We start from the raw sequence: 14,596 nt of genomic DNA, 5'->3' as shown, positions 1-14,596 counted from the left end.
TTGGAGAAGGGGCTGGAGGTGGAGCTGGACAGTTGTAGAGCATTGAATGCCAGTAAAGTTTCGATCTGAGGGAGGTGCTGAGGCTAGGGAAAGGCTCTTAGGCAGGAAGTGGCTGGTCCAGATGTTAAGTGAGCTCACCCACCCACCCTCCTCAAAAGCAGGCAGCGAACAGAACAGACCTGGTTTGAATGTGAAAAATAAGCTCTTTTATTTCAGTACTTGCTCTGTGTGGCTCAAAAGCACATCTACGGCTTGCTTGGAACCCAAAAGTATTTATAAAACCATAGAGAAATTGAGCAATATGTATATAGAATAGAACATATATATATTGGCTCAAGTGCTTCTTCCTGTGCAAAGCAGAAACTTCTAAGTGCAGCAGCGTGACTTTCCCCAAATCCCTCTCTGCGATTTGGGGGACTCTGGAGGCTTTGACCCCACTCCAGATACAGAATTCTCCCCGCTTCCCTTTTCCAGGCTGAGGGAGGCCCAGTCACATGGAGAGAGCGAGGGGTAAAGTCAGAGATGGCAACTTGTGGGGTCCCCGAGCTTAGTCAGGGGCAAGGGCTGTGTTCCAGGGCCCTGGCTCTTCAAAGAGGGGGTGGCTGAGATGCCAGCCTTGTTGGTGAGTGACCAGCACAGGCAACTAAGCCTCCTGTGAAGTCTACGCATTGTGGTGGGTGAGGTCATGGGTAGGACAGGGGCTCTGGGGCTCTTTTCCCCTAGAACTGGGCTCTGAAGGAAGATGCCTGGGCACAGGTGGGGGACTCGGACAGGGCTGGGGGCAGGAAGGTGGTCATGGTCATGGTCTCATTCTCCGAAACATCCTGGCCTGTGACCTAAGGCTCTGTGAAGCCAGGGAGTAAGACTCAATGTCATTGGCAAGGCTGAGTCATATAAGGCAACAGAAGTGCACAGCTGAAGGGGCCTTGGAGATGAGCTGGTTCAACCACTCTGTGACCGATGAGCAGACTGAGGCCCAGAGAGGAGAAGGCAGTGGCGGGCCAGACTTGGGGCTCAAACCCAGGGCTCTAACCCCTCCAATTTCCTCCCCACCTCCTCATCCTAACTGGATCCTTTTTGATCAGGCCCCAAATGGCCCCTCTGACAGTCAGGTCAGGGCTGGTGTGGTGAACGGGGCCCTGGACTCAAGAGTCAGAAGGCCTGGCTCCATTCCTGCACCTTTATATTAAGCAGCCTTGCAAATATCCAGTGGTGCAGGGCGGGCCACCTCCCTTCTCCAAGCTGCAGTCTCCTCAACGAGAAAGCAGCTCCCACTCTGCAGTTTCCCATGGCAATTAAATGGGTTGGTGGCCGTGTGAGCCCAGGAAGCACTTAGTAGGTGCCTCACAATTGCGGGGTGTGGGGGTACTGTTGGGCCGGGGCTGCTGGGATGTGGGGAGAGCTTGGGTCTGGACTATTCCTGGGACCCTCCCGATCTGCACCTGCTCAGGCTCTGCCAACGGCCCCTGGGGCCTGGGCACAATCTGGGGAAGGGGTTCAGGACACCCTAGGGAGCTGAGCTCCTTGATCTGGTCCCTGGGCACACTGTTTTTCGCCTGCTCCCAGGGAAGGGGCTCTGGAGTTGATGAAACAATATGGCGGGTGGTCAGTGGCTTTCCAAATGGCATCTGGGCTGGGAAGGGAGGCTGGAGTCCCTCCTCCCCGGCCCACCCCGCAGGCCCAGTCAGCCAAGATCAGGGCTCCTACTGTGGAGGCCCAAAACATTCCTCACAGGTGAGGGAGGTGGGGAGCCAGGCTCGGGGACCAGATGGGCCGGAAGTACATTCGATTCCAAAGAGCCCCCATAGGCAGCCCACCCTGCCCTGGGGTCTGGGGTCCAAGAAGGGGCAAATTTTGCTCATTAGCTTGGGATAAAGATTGGGGTCAAGTTGGGGGCCGTCGGCTGGCTCAGGTGGGGCTGGCACGGGGGCCCTTAGGAGGTGTTAACAATGACGTTCCTGAAGCCCTTCACGGCCTTCAGCCTGTCGCTCTCGAAGTTCACCACCAGCTTGTGGCGGCCCGCCTGCAGAGGCACCAGGTCCACCCTCACCTTGACTTCCTCCCCCGCCTCCACGGGGTCCGGGCTGGGAGGGAGAGAGAAAGAGGGCGAGGTCAGGGCCCTGGCCTCGTCCCCACGAGGGGGACAGGCCAGGATGACACGTGACTACTGAGATCTTAGCCCAGAAACTCCATGGATGTATAGCTTTGTGCCAACAGAATAAAACGGGTCCCGCTCACCACTCTCCGAAGGCCTGGGCCATCTGCCCTCCTATGTGTAGAGGGGCTGGTGTGTGTGTGTGTGTGTGTGTGTGTGTGTGTGTGTGTGTGTGTGTGTGTGTGTGTGTGTGTGTGTGTGTGTGTACATGAAAGTGGATGGTGTGCTTGGGGGTAAGAGTGTGGATGCTCACGTGACCACATGCATGAAAATGCATTGAGCTGTACATACGTGACTTGTATGCTTTACTCTGTAAATTACAATGAAAAAGTGACAAAGAAGAAGTGTGTATGCTCGTAAGTGTACGTATATATAAATATGTATCCATGAGGGTACACCACACAGGCACGCATGTACACCTGTGTGTATGTGAGGACTCGGGTGTCCCGAGGTGGGTGCTTAGTGAATGTGTACCTGTTTAGGTCTGTGAACACATGTGCACAGAACGCAGCTAACGTGTGGGTATTGGGGCATAGACACGGGGGAATATTAGGCAGGTGTGTGGGTGGGTGTGTGGGAAGGGAGAAGAGGGGGTTACGGGCCTGGGTTCAGTGCCGGAGGGTGCCCTTCCCCCCGCAGCATCTGCCCTCTGCTCCCAGGCCCCCAAGCTGGAGGGACCAGCACTTACATTTCCACGGTCTTCTGCTCATTGGTCAGGCCCGCCCCCTCCACGGTGAAGGTGCAGCCTGACAGCGGCACGGTGAGCGGGTTCCGCAGGGACACCTCAGCCACCAGCTTGCGATTCCGCCTGGGCTCTCCCAGGATCTAGAGGAGGCATGGGGCAGATGTAAGGGGCAGCACGGAGGGAGAGCAGTCCACAGCCCCTCAAGGGCATGCAGGGTCCCAACGGGGCCATCTCCATCTTTGCTGCAGTTTGGCCCAATGCCTGCCTAGCTCCGCCGCTAACATTCCTCGCCTCATCTGGAAAACACAGATGACGACACCTGCCCAGGCCTCCTTCATGGAGCTGAAGTGAGGCTCCACGCAACCCACAGGATGTGTAAAATGCCTCCCTCATTCTAGGGTCTAGGGTGGAAAGATCAGAGTCTTTGGAGCCAGGCTGATCTCTGTCCCTTTCTCACTGTGTGACCTTGGCAAAGTTACTACCCTCTCTGAGCCTTGGTTTCTTCACAGGAGAGAAATGCCTGACTGCAGGGCTCTCCTGAGGATTAACTGAGCTAATATGTGCAAGCTCCTAGCAGACTGTCTGGCACACAGCGCTCACTCCCTCCTTCTCTGCTCTTTACCATTTATTTGTAACTGCAGCGTTTGGGGATCTGGGGCTGTGACTCCTCCAAGTGAATCACTACGATGACCATGAAGGTGGTGATAAGAATAGTCAGTTTTTATTGAGCCCTCATAATGTGCTGGATATGGTTCTATGTGCTTCCTGTAGATGCACATTTAATCCTTACAACACCCATTTTATAGATGAATAAATAGACTCCAGAGTCTGTGCCCTTAACAACACATCCCTTCCTGCCCCACCAGGGCCCCAGGACCTGGGAATCTAGCATTAGTAGTTTAGCTTTTAAGGGTCCATGAGTCTGAGATCCCTCCCTAAGTGCCATGATCCTACTACTCTGGAATTTTAGGATTCATTCCTAGAGGCTGTGAGTCCCAAATTCTGCTTCATGATGCTTTTCTTTGATGAACCTAGGATCTGAGGAACCTGGGGCATCAGAGATCTTGAGGTTGTAGAGAGGGAGGTGCATGCACGTGTGGGCACCTGTCCAGGGACCCAGCCAGCCCTTACCCGGATCTTGATTTCTGGATTCTCCAGATAGATGTCCCTCTCAGCCAGCAGGTAGCTGTTGGCCGCTGGCTCAACGAAGAGGCCCCGCACCTTGATGAGGTTCGACTCGGTCAGGCAGTCACAATACTTTTCGTAGAGGATTCGAAGGGGAATGCTCTTCTCTGCAGGAGGGGAGAGGGGAGAGCACGCATGACATCTGAATCGTGGCCCCCACCTCTCCTATGGCATCTCCACAAGGCACAGAGAGGGAAAGGAATGAACTCGAGGTCACACAGCTGGTGAATGGATGGGCATGTCCCAGCACTTTCCCTCACCTGCCCTGGCTCCAAGGCTCCCAGGGAGGAAGTGGGGAGGGGAGGCTTGGGCTTTAATCCTGCCTCTGCCCTTCGCTAACTGGGGATGCTGGGCAAGTCACTCCACCTCTCAGGACCTCCATTTCCCCCCATGAGGTCGGTAGAATTGCACCCATTTACAGATGAAGAAACACTTCTGCCAGTAAGTGTTCAGATCAGGAGAGCTGGCCCTGCTTGGCCACAGTCTGACTGTGTGAGCCTGGGAAGATGACCTCCCCTCTCTGTTTCTCCTCTGTTCCCTCTGTTCCCTGGGACATCTGGCACCCGCTGGGCAGAGCTAAGACCAGAGGTCATTTCAGAGCAAAAGCCACACAAGTGATAGGGGTGAGAAAAAAGCCGGCAGGGCCAACCCCTCCCGCTGCAGAGAAGCAAAGTGTGGATTGCAGCCCCATTTCTCTGACAAGAACACTGAAGCCTTATGGCACCAGGGGTCAGCTTACAGGAGGCAGAAAGGAGCAGTGAAAAGGGCACAGGACTGATTCTCCACAGGCCCTGCTTGTTCACCCGGTCGCAGGGAACCTTGGGAAAAATCCCTTCTGCTCCTCGGGCTTCCCCCCATCAAACAACAGTGTTGGAGGGATGGTCTTGGGGCTCCGTGGAGCCCAGCCAACCTCTCCTCACTGTCCCAGTGCCACGACGGGAGATGCTGTTTCTTCTTTTTCTGCCATCTGTCCCTCCGTCCCTGCACTAGACCAGCGTTTCCCAAACTCCAGCCATTCATGTGATTTTTCACATGTCTGAGTAACTAACTCCTCATGAAATAATTTTTCTTTCAGTCCCCTCGCTTTACACTTTTTAACCTTTTTTGCTTAGGGAACCTTTTCATCATTATTTGCAGAAAACCTGTCTCATTTACCATAAGTAGCAGGAAGCTGGTAAGAACAAACACCAGCAAACAAAGTCATGTTTATTCAATTCGGGCCAATATTCTCAGCTGCTGAGGGCTCTGAGTTTGAGACCTGAGCTTACTGTTAAAGAGGGAGGTTAGCAAGGGTCTGGGGTGCCCGGGCCAGTGAGCACCCGCTGGGAGGTCATCTCTAGGGCCGTGAAGGCCTGAGCAGACGGTCACCTTCTCTCTGCATGAGTCAAGGTCCAGGTCCTGGCTGGGCACACTGGTGTTCCCCGTCCCACTCTCTGGAAAATGTGTGCCCAGCACTCTAGTCACTCATTCCTGGGGTGGATCTGCCCCAACCTCTGCTCAGATGATGTGTGTGTGGGGGGGAAACCAAAGCTTCTGCCAAAAAGGACAAAAAGGAGTGAGAATTCCTGGGTCAGGACCTGGTGGAGCACAGTGGAAACTCTGACCAGCTCCACAGGAAAGACGGCAACCATTGTCCTCCAGGGGCCTGGAGGAGGGGGCCCCAGCTGTTAACTTTTCCAGGAGGCTTAGGCCAGGGTGGGGCTGGACCTTTGAGAACTGCCATCTACAGGCCAGGGGCCCTGGCCTTGGCTTCGGGCCAGATGCTGGCTGAAAGAGGGAAACATTTGCGGTTAGTGTCTATTCACTCCTTAGATGATTCCTTTGATCATCACAGAGATCACGCTGCCTGCATTCCTCATGACCCACCTGGAGGGGTGAGGGTATCCAGAGAGAGAGAAGGGGGGTGGTGGCAGGAAGGGAGAGAGCAAGGAGGCGGGGTGGGGGTCAGCTGGATTCAGTTCAGCTGTCCTAGGCCTGGCTTCCTGTCCGCTAGCACATGGAAATCCCCCAGATCTTATCATCAAAGAATAACCAGCAAGTCAGACAAAGTTCAGGGTCTCACAGGGTGGGAGAATCACTCTCAGGTTGACTTTGGCCTTGGAGGCCTCAATAGGGCATCCTGGCCTAGCCCCACCTGAGGGCAACACGCAGGACCACTGCCCTCCTCTGCCCTCTCCCGACAGGCTGTGCCCCGCAGAGGTCTCCGTAGCAGGAGGGACCCCTCCGCTGTGAACACATCCTCAGGAAGAAACCCTGGCGGCTGTGGCTGAAGCAGAAGAATGCTGCGAAAGGCCTGAGGGTATCTGGGAGGCAAAGGGTGACTCAACAGCAGCCTGGGTGGAAGTTATTCTGGCATCCCTGGCTCAGGTTGGAGTTCACCTTACGATACACATTCCAGGAAAAGCAGTTCCTCCCTTTGAAGCGGTTCTGAGCCTGAGGAAGAACTGACACGTGTGCATTCACACAAAGGGGCTGGAAGGGCTCTTCAAAGATGAACCAGCCTTTGTACAAATGGGGAACCCGGGGCCTGGAATGGAGAAGAGAGGTACCCAGGAGCCCACAGCCTGTGGGCAGAACTGCAGGAACTAGGACCTCGGTATCCCGACCACCCCACACACCTATAGGGATGGAGCCCTGCCCCTGCCTCGGGGCCTGGATGTGGAGATGAGAGCTGGGTCCTCTGCACACCGGCAAGGTTGGCAGTGACTCAGGAAGCACTGAGCCCGGCCCTGAGACCATTGCCTGGCACAGCAGGGTTCAGGAAAGACGCTTTTCGGCCTCCCCACACCTGTCGGCACTTGCTCAGCGAAGAGTGAAGAGCTCCCCCGTGTCCAGGCACCATTATACACTTTCCAGATCTTTCCTGAGCACACATCTCCTTCGCAGCCCATGAGGGGCATGCTAATGCCCCATTTGATGGATGAGTGTGATTCAAGGCCCAAGGTTATACATCTAGAAGGTGGGAGAGGTTCTTCCCTGGTGGTCCAATGGTTAAGACTCCGGGCTCCCAATGCATGGGGCACAGGTTGGATCCCTGGTCGGGGAACTAAGATCCCACACGCCACATGGCGTGGCCAAAATTAATAATAATAATAATAATAATAGAAGGTGGGAGAGGCCAGATTCAAAGCCAAGTCTGGCCTCCGAACACGCCTAAGTGTTGGGGCCCCAGCCCTGGTGCCACGTGGCTCTGCCCCTAGAGTCTGCCGCTGCTCAGGGACCCTGACAGAGGGTCTGCTCTGTCCTGGTGTGTGGCTCCAGGGTGCCTGAGATGGGCCTGAGATAGAGGCCCCAGGGTTGACTGATGTTCTACTCAGATCATGCTGACCCCAGGTCCTCTCCCAACTCGAAGACCCCCCTGCCCTCCCCATGCCCACAGGCTCCAAGTGCAGGAATGGAGAATGGGCTGCTGGGGGGGATAGGAGACTGGGCTCCGTGCTGCCTCCCTAAGTGACCTCGGCAGCCGAAGCCCCTCTCAGGGTCTCCAGCTTAATTTTAGGGAGATAACCAGTAGTGGTGACAAAGCCAGCAGTGAAAGGGATCAAGGGGACGATGACTGTGCAGGCGTCCGACCAAGAAGCCAGAGCGACAGAGGCTCTGCCCAGGGCTGAGGGCTGGGTGAGCTACTGACATCATTTCAGCCCCAAACGGGGAAGGGGATCTGCTCCCAGGGAGGCCGGGCCAGGCACTGGAGCCATGGAAGAGGAAAAGATCAGAGCCTTTCCTTTCCTATCACTGTCAGAGCCACACTGTCCAGTATGGCAGCTTCCGGCCACATGCGGCTGTTTAAGTGAAATTAAAACTTTAGTCCCATAATTACACCAGCCACACTGCAAGCCCACGATAGCCACATGGAGCTAGTGGCCACCGCACTGGACAACGCAGATACAGGACATCCTTATATCACAGAAAGTTCTCTGGGTAGTGCTGGTCTTGAATCTCTTCTCTCTGAGCCTGAGAACCTCCAGAGAAATAGGAGAGGTTCTCAAAGGGGCTCTGGGGAGAGGCACCTGTAGTGTGAGTTGCTGGAGACGGAGGAAAGGAATTTGCTGGAAGGGGCAGCAGAGAGTCTGGGAAAGCAGTCAGGGGTCCTGTGAAGATGAGATGGAATGAAATAGAATAGTTGCTACGAGTACAGGTTCAAGTCTCTGTCCTGTCACTTCCTGTGTGGCCTTGGGAAAGTTACTTAACCTCTCTGTGCTCAGTCTTCTCATCTGGAAAATGGGGCCATAAAAGAATCTACCTCCTACTTTTGTTATAAGAAGGAACTGGGTTGCTATTTATAAAGTGCGAGGACAGGGCCTGACCCACAGTGAGGGCAATGGGAGTGTCTGTGAGGTAGATGGCACACGTTCAGCTCTCAGGGCACGACCTAGCATGTCGTCAGGGTGGTCAACAGCTGCTCCAGGAACACAGGGCCTTACCAGAGAAGGGCTCCAGGGAAAAGTTGAGCAGGTTCTTGGTGCCACACTCGGGTCCCAGGATCCCGTTGTAGCTGACGGTGCGGGCACAGAGCAGGAGGCAGCCAGTGTGGTCCTTGGCAGTGTTGTTGGTGATGTAGGCAAAGACGTCGAAGTCGCTGCCCCTGTTCATGCCCTGGCCCACACGGATCCGCATGGCCACCCCTGTCTCCTCTTTATCAGCCGGTTTGTTCTGGTGGTTGGCCCTTGTGAAGGCTTCCCTCTCCTCTGCAGACCCTGTGGGGACACGGAAGAGAGCTTCATCACAGCTGGAAGGGGGATCAATGAGAAGGAGGCTGGGAGCAGGGCAAGCTGGCTTCTCAGAGTCCTGGTGACTCAAAGCACCCCTGAGGGAGCCCCTTCTTTACATTACTGTGCCAGGAGGAGGAAAGAGTATTTTATTTACTTTCCACAAGTGAACTCCTATGCATCCCTCAAGACCCATCCCCAAATGACTCCTCTTCCAGGATGCCTTCTCTGACTCCTCCTTTCCCAGGATCAAAGAGTCACAATGTCTTTTGGAGTTTCATAGCTGCCTATTGCCTGTCATGGTGTTTTGGCCCACCAGGTTTTTTTTCTGTTCATATGCTTACACTCTCAAGCCTCTTGAGGACTAAGACTGTGTTTTACTTAATCTTAAGTCATACCCAATGCCTACAACAGTGTTTGGTGCCTAGTAGGCACTGATACAATGAGAACTTTCTCACCTCTAAGCATTTGCACAGGGACCACTTCTACCTGAAATCCTTTCCCTCCCTTCTCTACCTGTTGAGCTTTCCAGTAGGAATGACTGCCCCCTGCTTTATATTCCATTTACTTCTCCCCATGTGCCTTTTATTTTTGTCCCCGGTGTTGTTGGGTACATATTTATTTCTTCTATCAAATCATCAGCTCTAGACCTTTCAGAGGCCAGGGAAAGCATCTTTTCCTTCTGCTTTAGCCCTTCCCACTAGAGCACAGCCACTTATTACCCAATCCCCAGTCAGCCCTGGAGAGTCAGCAGGGGTCAGATAAAGGTTGTGGTTTCTTAGTCACTTCTGTGAACCCTACTGTGCTTGGCACAGACCGTAGATGCTTAGAAAATATCTGTCTATTGAATTGGCCATTGGATGTGCTCAAATTCAATTTTTAAAGTAAACCACATCTTTTTCCCACTACTGATTTAATATTAGTAGCAGAAAGAAGCTTCATCTTTGTGTCTGATTGAGCCCATCTTATTATCTTTAAGTTTCTTTTGGTCCATTTCTCTTTAAACCTTTCCAATCTACCTTCATGCCCACTTCCCCACCTGTGTGTGAAATGCTAAAACAATTAACACTACAGAGTTCCAGGAACTTCTCTTCCGTGGCCCCTCTGGACTTCCAAGCCTCTTCAGCACAAATAGGTTGCAATAAAAAAGCATGGAGGGACCTCCCTGGTGGTCCAGTGGTTAAGACCCGTGCTCCCAATGCAAGGGGCCCGGCTTCGATCCCTGGTCAGGGAACTAGATCCCTCATGCTGCAACTAAAGATCCCGCATGCCACAACTAAAAATCACGCATGCCGCAGCTAAGACCCAGTGCAGCCAAATAAATAAATAAATAAATAAAGATTAAAAAAAAAAAAAAAAAAGCATGGAATTGACCATCTATTCTTGGAGCTCCCACCACTAATAAGCTCTGTTAAACAACATGGACATCATGATTTTTCTGTTAAGATGAAAGCCTCTCTTGTATAACAGCCATCCCTTTCAGTTTTATTGAGTCAAACTAACAAAGAAAGTGAGGCTTAAAAACCAAACGACATATTTTTGTGGAATATAGAATTCTTTTCCTAAATGAATAATCCTTTACCACTGTCCCCCTGCCCCCAGTGTGTTTGTCAAGTTTGCACCTGATTCTAAGGAATTTCTTGAAATGGAGAGTAACCTACAGATCATTGTTGTTTGCAAGCTGCCAGAAAACACACACACACACACACACACACACACACGCCCTCTGGGCTGGTAAACAAGCTGCTTATCCACAAGGCAGTGATGAGCCGAGGGCCCCTACCCTCCGGGTACTTGTAGCTGTGGGTAATGTCCTCCCGCTCATCTCTGCCCACACTCTTTGTGCTGATCTTCTGCCCAACGACCAGGGAGCGGTTGATGGACTTGTGCATGGACCCATCATCCTGCCGGATCCAATCCACCACGTCGGCGTTGACCTCGGCAAAGACGAAAGGGGCATCGTACTTGGTGCTCAGGTCGCCCACCTTGATGGCACGAACGGGAACCGGGCCACAGCAGTATGTCCCTGGTTGGGAGGAGGAGGAGGGTAAGACGAGCCTGGGCTGAGGGGAGGGTGGTACCTCCAAAATCTTCCACAATTCAACCACACGTAGCTGAAAACCTGGAGACCATATAGCCTTTGACTCAGGGATTCCATTTCTAAGAAGGCAGCATCAGGTAAGAATTAAGAATTCCAGGGGAGGGAGTTCCTTGGTGGTCTAGTGGTTAGGACTCTGCGCTTTCACTGCCGGGGCCCTGGGGTTCAACCCCTGGTTTGGGAAACTGAGATCTTACAAGGCATGCAACAAGACAAAAAAATGAAAGGAAAAAAAAAAGAATTCCAGGGGACCCTGGAGCCCAGCTTCTGGGGTTCAAATCTCAGCTCAGTATCTTATTAGCTGTGTGACCTTGGAGAAGTCACTTAACTTCTCTGAGTCCTGGCTTCATGTGGGGATATTTGTACCTACCTAATGAGGATTGGCAAACACTTATGGCTATGTGTTTGATAAACAGAAATGTATCCCAAGGCACTTAAGGAAATGAGGAAGCCAACAGTAGGCAATACTTTACAAGGGTGTGTGTCTGTCTGGTTTCCTGCCCAGACTGAGAGTAGCAGTCAGTGTGGGACACTGACTCAGGGAGTGTGTGCTAACGAAATGAACAAGAGAGCTAGATGTTTATCTGGGTGTCGTTTACCACTGCCTGGTCACAGATTTAAACGTTGAGGACTAGAGTCTTGGTAGCTATATTACAGTGCGTCCATTTGATGGAATGTGGTAACATTAAATTAAAATCACAGAAAACTATCTGATACAGAAATGCTAATGCTATATGGAGAAGTGACAGGGCCAGGATGAAAGGCCATGTGCAGGAAGAGTTCTTAACCTGGGGTCCATGGAACCCCCAAGGCACAGCAAATAGAATTCAGGAGTTCATAAACTTGGATGGGAAAAAATTACATCATTGTTTTCACTTCCTTCGACTGTGAAAGAAGACCAAAAACCACAGTCTTAAGTGCACTTATGACTTGTCACTCATAAGAACCACAGATATTTTTATATCTCTTTATAGTTGTTACAGATAACTGGAAATATAGATTGCGTTCATCTCTACCACAAAATTATGGAACTTATTGATTCTACTAATAAATCTTGTTATATAAAGCATATATTACTATATCACAAATTTATTTTAAAAATTTTTGATAACTATATTGCAATGTAATTGAACCCTAGGTGTTATATTGTGTGTATTTAAACTATTATTCTGACGAAGGATTCATTTGAAATTATTGGAAGCTGTGAGTGAATGTTAATGAAATTTCTTGGGGGGAAGAGGACAAAGATGCTATTTGACTTTTTTTCTTTGTGCTTCTCCATATTTTCTGTTTTCCACAATGTGCATGAATTCCTTTTCAAATTATAAAAGAGGTGTTTTATAAAATATCAGTGAGGTCCCCCAACACTCAATGTTCTTTGGAGTCAGCCAGAGCTGGGTTAGCATCCCAGCTCTGCCCCTCTCCAGCTGAGGAGCCCCTCTGCTGAGTGGGTCCCCTCCAGCCTCTGTTTCTTCATCTCGGTAATGGGGCCACACCTGCCTACCCACCTTCGCTCTTCTCCTGGGGCGTGGGGTCCAGGGCCTGCCACCCCTCGTATCCCGGCTGCAGGTCAGGCCTGGTCATCCATGACTCCACCCAGCAGTGGAAGTTCCTGTTGGGGAAACAAAGCAGAACGTGGACCAGGACTCTCACGCAGACGTTCACGGTCACCTCCTGCGGGCTGTCCACACTCGCCTTGTCCTAAGCTGACCCTGGAACATCCCCCCACACACTTTGCTCTTCCTCTGGGGGCCCCAGTCGGGTGCTCCCTCCTACACTGGGAGTCCTCAACCCCTCTCCCCTCCTCCTTTCACCTCAGTGGCTCTGCAAGCCCAGCTGACCGGACCTCCTAATTTCTCGACTCTTCCTTCTTTTTCAGCTCACAGGCTCTGCCTGGATTCAGACCCCACCACCACCCACCTGGACCACAGCCCCGCCCCCTGCTTCCGATCTGTCCCCACCGTCACCAGCACACCCCGCTCCAGTCTGAAGCCTTTGGAATCAAGACCAGACCCCTAGCCCGGCAGTGCAGACCCCGGACGGTGTGTTCTCCCTGACGCCCTTTCATGCTCCCTGCATTGACTTTCCTTCCTCTTGGCCTTTGCTCCTGCCGTCCCCCTCCCGGAGCCTCTCCAAGGCCCGCTTCCTTTTGTCCAAACACTGTTCAACTTTTAACCCAGTTCAAATGTGACCTCCTCTGAGAAATGGCCCCAAGTTTCCTCTCCAGGGGATCCTTCCCACTGAGTGCCCCCCTCACCAGATCATCTCGCTCTTGTCACTCTGGATCTCCCCAAACTCGTTGCGGAAGTACTCGATGAGCAGGTTGCTGTTCTGGTCGTGGGCCGAGTTATAGTTGGTCACGACGCGGGTGGGGACGCCGAGGCACCGCAGCACTGGGTCGGGGGACACGGTGGAGAGAGCTTAGGGGATGAGCTGAGGCCCTAGAGACATCTGCTTTGCTTGGGCCTCCACGTGGGAGCACTGCACACTGGTAAGGTTGTGCCATCCCCTTGCCCGGACAATGGCACCCACCTCGCTGGTTGCCCCATGTCCACTCTTTCCCTTTCACATCACAGCTAACAACAGACTCTAAATGCAAATCTGACATTAACAGTCCTCTGCTAAACCCTCAATGGCTCCCCACAGCCCTCGAGGTCAAAGGCCAGACCTCCACCGTGGCCCTTGCCCTGCAGGGTCTGGCCCCTGACCACCTCTTGCACACTTTGCTCCAGCCACACTGGCCTCACTGCTCCTCCAGCACTCCATGCTGCCAACAGCCCCAGGACATTGGCATATGCTGTTCCCTGGGCCAGGAAGGCCACCCGGCAAGGTTTAGATTACCCCATCATTTGCATTCATAGCAAAACTGGGGACTCATCATCATTCTCAATATACAGGTGTGTGAAGGATTCTTTAATTTATCCTCTGAGGGCAGTGAGCGAGCTGTCTTATTTTATATCCCCAGAGCCCAGCACAGGCCTGGCACAGACTAATTTGTCAAATGGGATGAAGGAGTGGGTGAGGTAGAAAGAAAAGGAGGAAGGGAAGGAAAGAAGTAATGACAGAGATTCAGAGTGAGGAGTGAACAGCGGGGCAAGCAGAAGAGGGAACAAAGGTCAGGAGCCCTTCCGTTCCAGCCCCAGCTGCTTCAGGCTGTGTGGCCTGAGGCCAGTCCCTTCGCCTCTCTGGGCCTTGTTTCCTCCTCTCTAGCCTGGGGTTCAGGTGCACTGGGACTCCATCGTGGACCAGGAGGGCCTGCATTTGTGCCTCAGCACAGTTTACAGAGGGCCCGGAGTAACTGGGAAAGGGACTGGTGTTGGAATGATAGGTGACAAAAAGGCAGGATGTCAAGTGGCATCTATAGACCGCAGAGGAGGGACGAAGACCCCGGGCGTGAATCCTGCCCGAATGGTGATGCCAGGTGCTCCGGACAGAGGGAATTATGGGTGTTCTTCCTCCTGCAGTTTTTTATGTTACTTTGTATGTAAAATGTAAAAGTAACATAGTCTCAGGGTAAGGTAAAGAAAGTAACATCTAAAAAAAGAAGTGAAACAGAAAGTCCTACTAAATATAATCAGTAGGACCTTTGTTTTACTTTTAGTTTTGATTGAGGTTGAGTCTTTGAGACGGGGGAGGGGCAGGGATGTGACCTTTGCCCTGTGCCCACCATCAACCAGGGCAAGAGCTTCCCCGATGGCCCTGGATTCTGGCCAGGAGACATGAGGGCACTGGGAGGAGGAAGGAAGGAGCAGCTGTGACCCTTC

General features: G+C 52.5%; 1 protein-coding gene across 2 annotated transcripts in view; it reads right to left on the bottom strand.

The window, feature by feature from the left end:
* Positions 1–210: 210 nt before the first annotated feature.
* Positions 211–14,596, bottom strand: part of TGM2 (transglutaminase 2) — a 32,182-nt gene continuing 17,796 nt past the window's right edge. For both annotated transcript variants that reach the window (XM_060077685.1, XM_060077686.1), the window contains 7 exons: positions 13,090–13,225; positions 12,341–12,444; positions 10,518–10,760; positions 8,450–8,722; positions 3,972–4,132; positions 2,844–2,980; positions 211–2,084 (listed from right to left, as the gene is read on the bottom strand). In XM_060077685.1, the coding sequence (XP_059933668.1) occupies positions 1,934–2,084; positions 2,844–2,980; positions 3,972–4,132; positions 8,450–8,722; positions 10,518–10,760; positions 12,341–12,444; positions 13,090–13,225 (1,205 nt within the window). In that variant the 3' untranslated portion in view covers positions 211–1,933. The remainder of the gene's footprint in view (positions 2,085–2,843; positions 2,981–3,971; positions 4,133–8,449; positions 8,723–10,517; positions 10,761–12,340; positions 12,445–13,089; positions 13,226–14,596) is intronic.

The sequence above is a fragment of the Mesoplodon densirostris genome, chromosome 16 (assembly GCF_025265405.1).
Source record: "Mesoplodon densirostris isolate mMesDen1 chromosome 16, mMesDen1 primary haplotype, whole genome shotgun sequence".
In the NCBI taxonomy this organism is placed as follows: domain Eukaryota; kingdom Metazoa; phylum Chordata; class Mammalia; order Artiodactyla; family Ziphiidae; genus Mesoplodon; species Mesoplodon densirostris.
The sequence above is the reverse complement of the archived record's forward strand: the minus strand, read 5'-3'. Positions and strand labels throughout refer to the sequence as shown.